This window comes from Carlito syrichta, unplaced genomic scaffold (genome assembly GCF_000164805.1).
Source record: "Carlito syrichta isolate Samal-C Ts95f unplaced genomic scaffold, Tarsius_syrichta-2.0.1 Scaffold155395, whole genome shotgun sequence".
Taxonomy (NCBI): domain Eukaryota; kingdom Metazoa; phylum Chordata; class Mammalia; order Primates; family Tarsiidae; genus Carlito; species Carlito syrichta.
The window spans coordinates 41,392-44,431 of record NW_007099491.1 but is presented as its reverse complement, the minus strand read 5'-3'; the positions used below and the strand labels follow the sequence as shown (position 1 = coordinate 44,431).

Below are 3,040 nucleotides of genomic sequence, written 5' to 3'. Positions count from 1 at the left end.
CGCAGCCTCGACCCGCCGGGCTCCGGTGATCCTTCCGCCTCAGCCTTCCGAGTAGCCGGAATTACAGGCGTGCGCTACCACGCCCGGCTGATTTTTGATTTATTGTAGAGATGAGGTCTCGCCAAGTTGCCCAGGCGGGTCTCGAACCCGTGGGCTCAGGGTATCCACTCACCTCGGCCTCCCAAGGCGCGGGACTACAGGCTGAGCCACCGAGCCCGGCTTGTCTGCTTTGTTTTTAATCAAAATTCTTATGCTAGTGAAACATCTAGCTTATATAACATAACAAATCCCTCATCCACTGACATAGTCTTACAGTCGAGATCTGTAAAAACAGGCCGTGTGAGTGTGTGGGCCAGGAGTGGTCTGGGCACTTTGGGAGTCCATCTTAGGGAAACTTTCCCGTGAACTCACCACTTTGTTATGGGCCATTAGCTGAAGGATGCTGGGCGTCACCCTGCTCCAGAACTCCAGTGCTGTCAGTATCGCCGTGAAGCTGAATTCATTCTGACTCTGGACATTCGTGGCTACAGCACTTTGCTCACAATACACCGTCCAGAGCTGAGCAAAGATGAACGCGTGGAAGAGGGAGCACATGTGCAGCACGGAGGTCTGGAAAGGAAGAGGACGGTGTTGGAGCGTCCTACGGGCGGTGGCCCTGCACGGAGCCTCCCCGCTCGCTTCTGCCTTGCCAGGGAGCTCGGAAGAGCTACGCCAAGTGGCATCACCTGGAAACAATCTGCTCTTCACCTAGCCAGGGGGCGTGTGCTCAGAGATACAAAGTGTCTTTTCTACCAGCGCCCACTGTGAGTTGCTGACGAAGTCTACCCACCCCGGCCTGCGCTACACGAGATGAGAGAAGCCATTCTACCATTTTAGGAAGCCTCCCCGCCTGTAAAATGGGGTAACAGCCGCGTCTTCAAAGAGTAGCAGCGAGCGAAGCGACGCGTGTGAACACACAGCCCAGCACGTCACTGAGACAGCGGCTGCAGCAGTCAGGACCCTGGGGGGGCTCGCTCCGAGGCTGCCCCCGAGTGAGCCTCGAGCAGACCCGAGACGTGCTGAAGACTCTGCAGATCCCGTGTGGCTCTCACCCCAACCCTCATCTGTTTTACAGATAAATTCTGAAGCTCAGCGAGGTCAAGTAACTCAAGCTTGCAAACTACGGTCACAATGAACTGTGAGGAGCCGACTGTCTAACTCCTTTTGCAAGCGTCATTCTGGTCACTCGGGTGGGTGCGGTATTGTAGCATGCGGCCAGCTTGCCCTGGCTAAATTCCAGCTGTCCCCAACCCCACTGTGACCTTCCAGGGCTTGCCTAAGCTCTGTGAAGGGCCTCTGGCTCTCGGAGGCAACTGGACGTGGGTGGACGTGGGTGCATGCGGGCGGACGTGGGCACGTGTGGGTGTATGTGCGTGCAAAGTGCCGGTCTGGACCATGTGTCTAGTCTGCTTGCACGGGCTCACGTCTTTTGCCGCCCTTAGGTGGCAAAAGTTTCTTTCTTTTCGTAAGCACATCACCTGCCTCTACAGTTGACAAAGTTCCTCCGTGTAGGAGACTCCATGTGTGCTTTAGTGTGGTCCCAACTGGCCTTGTTAATTCCATTTTGAATCTTCACATCACTAGAGATTTGAGTTGAAAAAATTGTGCGTGAAGAATTAGATAGAGAATAAATGTTCCTCCAGTCTGTCTTTGGTCTTAAAAACTGATCGCATAACTGTGATTATATTTCTGGTCTTTCATTTCCCTTCATTATTTTGAGACAAATGCTTAGGAAGACAATGCTTGCTTGTCTCCATAATTTATCTTCATAAAGTTAAGCTGAAGAACAATTTAGGTAGAGAAAGATAGTCTGGGAATTTAAACCCGTTTAAATAAGGCATTAGCAAAAACTTGCTTTCCTGACATCCACAGAGGGGCAAGCGATAAGATGCACTTTCTTCTCAGAAGACACGTAATTGGCCGATAAGGCTTCCATTAGCGATGTCGATGTATATGGTCTTAACCTCGCCGAAATCTCTTACCTTGGATTGCTCTGGAAATCCAATCAGGATGACAATAAGATGGTCTGCAACATGGGAGCCCGCGTCCAGAGGAATGGGCAGGCAGGGGGAGGAGGCGTTGGGACACACCGCGTTATGTGTGAGGGAGCCCAGGAGCAGCCAGGACAGCAGACGGATGTGCGAGACACACTCGATGAACTCCTTCGGTCTGTTTGAGAGAAAGGAAGAGGTGAGATGCTTTCATGTTTTCTGTGTCATCGGGCATACAACGGACATGCACTGAAGGAGGGGATTAAAAGTGCTGCCTTGCGATCGCATGAAATCAAACGCCAAGGCAACCGCGCGTCAACCACACGACACGTCTGTTTTTCCTGTTTTCACTCTAATCCTGGCTATCTGCCTCCTGAGCGCAGAGCAGCCTCTGGTGACCTGGGATTAAACAGCATTCCTCCTCGAACCCGACTGCCACCCTGGCTGGCTTTTCCTCCGTTGCTCTTTCTCTCTGGCCTCCCCACTGGGGGTGGGGGGAGGGAAGACAGGAGGAGCGAGGAGACGATGACGTGCAGCTGCCCACTCTCCGGCCCCCGGGGGTCTTCTCCCCTGCCCCGCCCCCTCCTCCCACCCACACTCGTCCTCTGGCCAGGAAGGTGGCAGAGGGCAGCCTCCGAGCCCCCACACGCGCCTCGCCCTTGGTCTCCCAGGAGGCAGGGTCAGGGCCGTGCACACCCCAGCACCTGTCTCATCCCTCCCCTGCTCTTGTTCCCGCTACAGCCCGAGCTGCTCGAAGGCCGAGGCGCATCCTGTCAAGGCCCCTCTGCTGAGTCACTGAACTCGCTGAAGCAAGAGAGCGTTAACGGGGTCGCTCCGGCTCCACGCTCTCGTCACCCACTCGGATGCCTGGGCTTCTGCAAGACGCCGCGCCTCTCATCGGCAGCGGGCCCCGTGGTGCTCCGGGCCAGCCCGTGCGACGGAGCCAGGCTTCAGCTTCCATCTGCCAGCCCCCCACACTCCGGCTCGGAAACCGCCCCCCCCCCCCCCCC

At 55.5% G+C, this 3,040-nt stretch overlaps 1 protein-coding gene across 1 annotated transcript in view; it reads right to left on the bottom strand.

Moving 5' to 3' along the window:
• The window catches only part of LOC103252364 (protein unc-79 homolog), a 55,067-nt gene that overhangs the window by 16,887 nt on the left and 35,140 nt on the right, over window positions 1-3,040 (bottom strand). The window contains exons 10-11 of the mRNA XM_008050991.1: window positions 2,022-2,208; window positions 412-609 (exon numbers count right to left, since the gene is read on the bottom strand). Coding sequence (XP_008049182.1) covers window positions 412-609; window positions 2,022-2,208 — 385 coding nt within the window. The remainder of the gene's footprint in view (window positions 1-411; window positions 610-2,021; window positions 2,209-3,040) is intronic.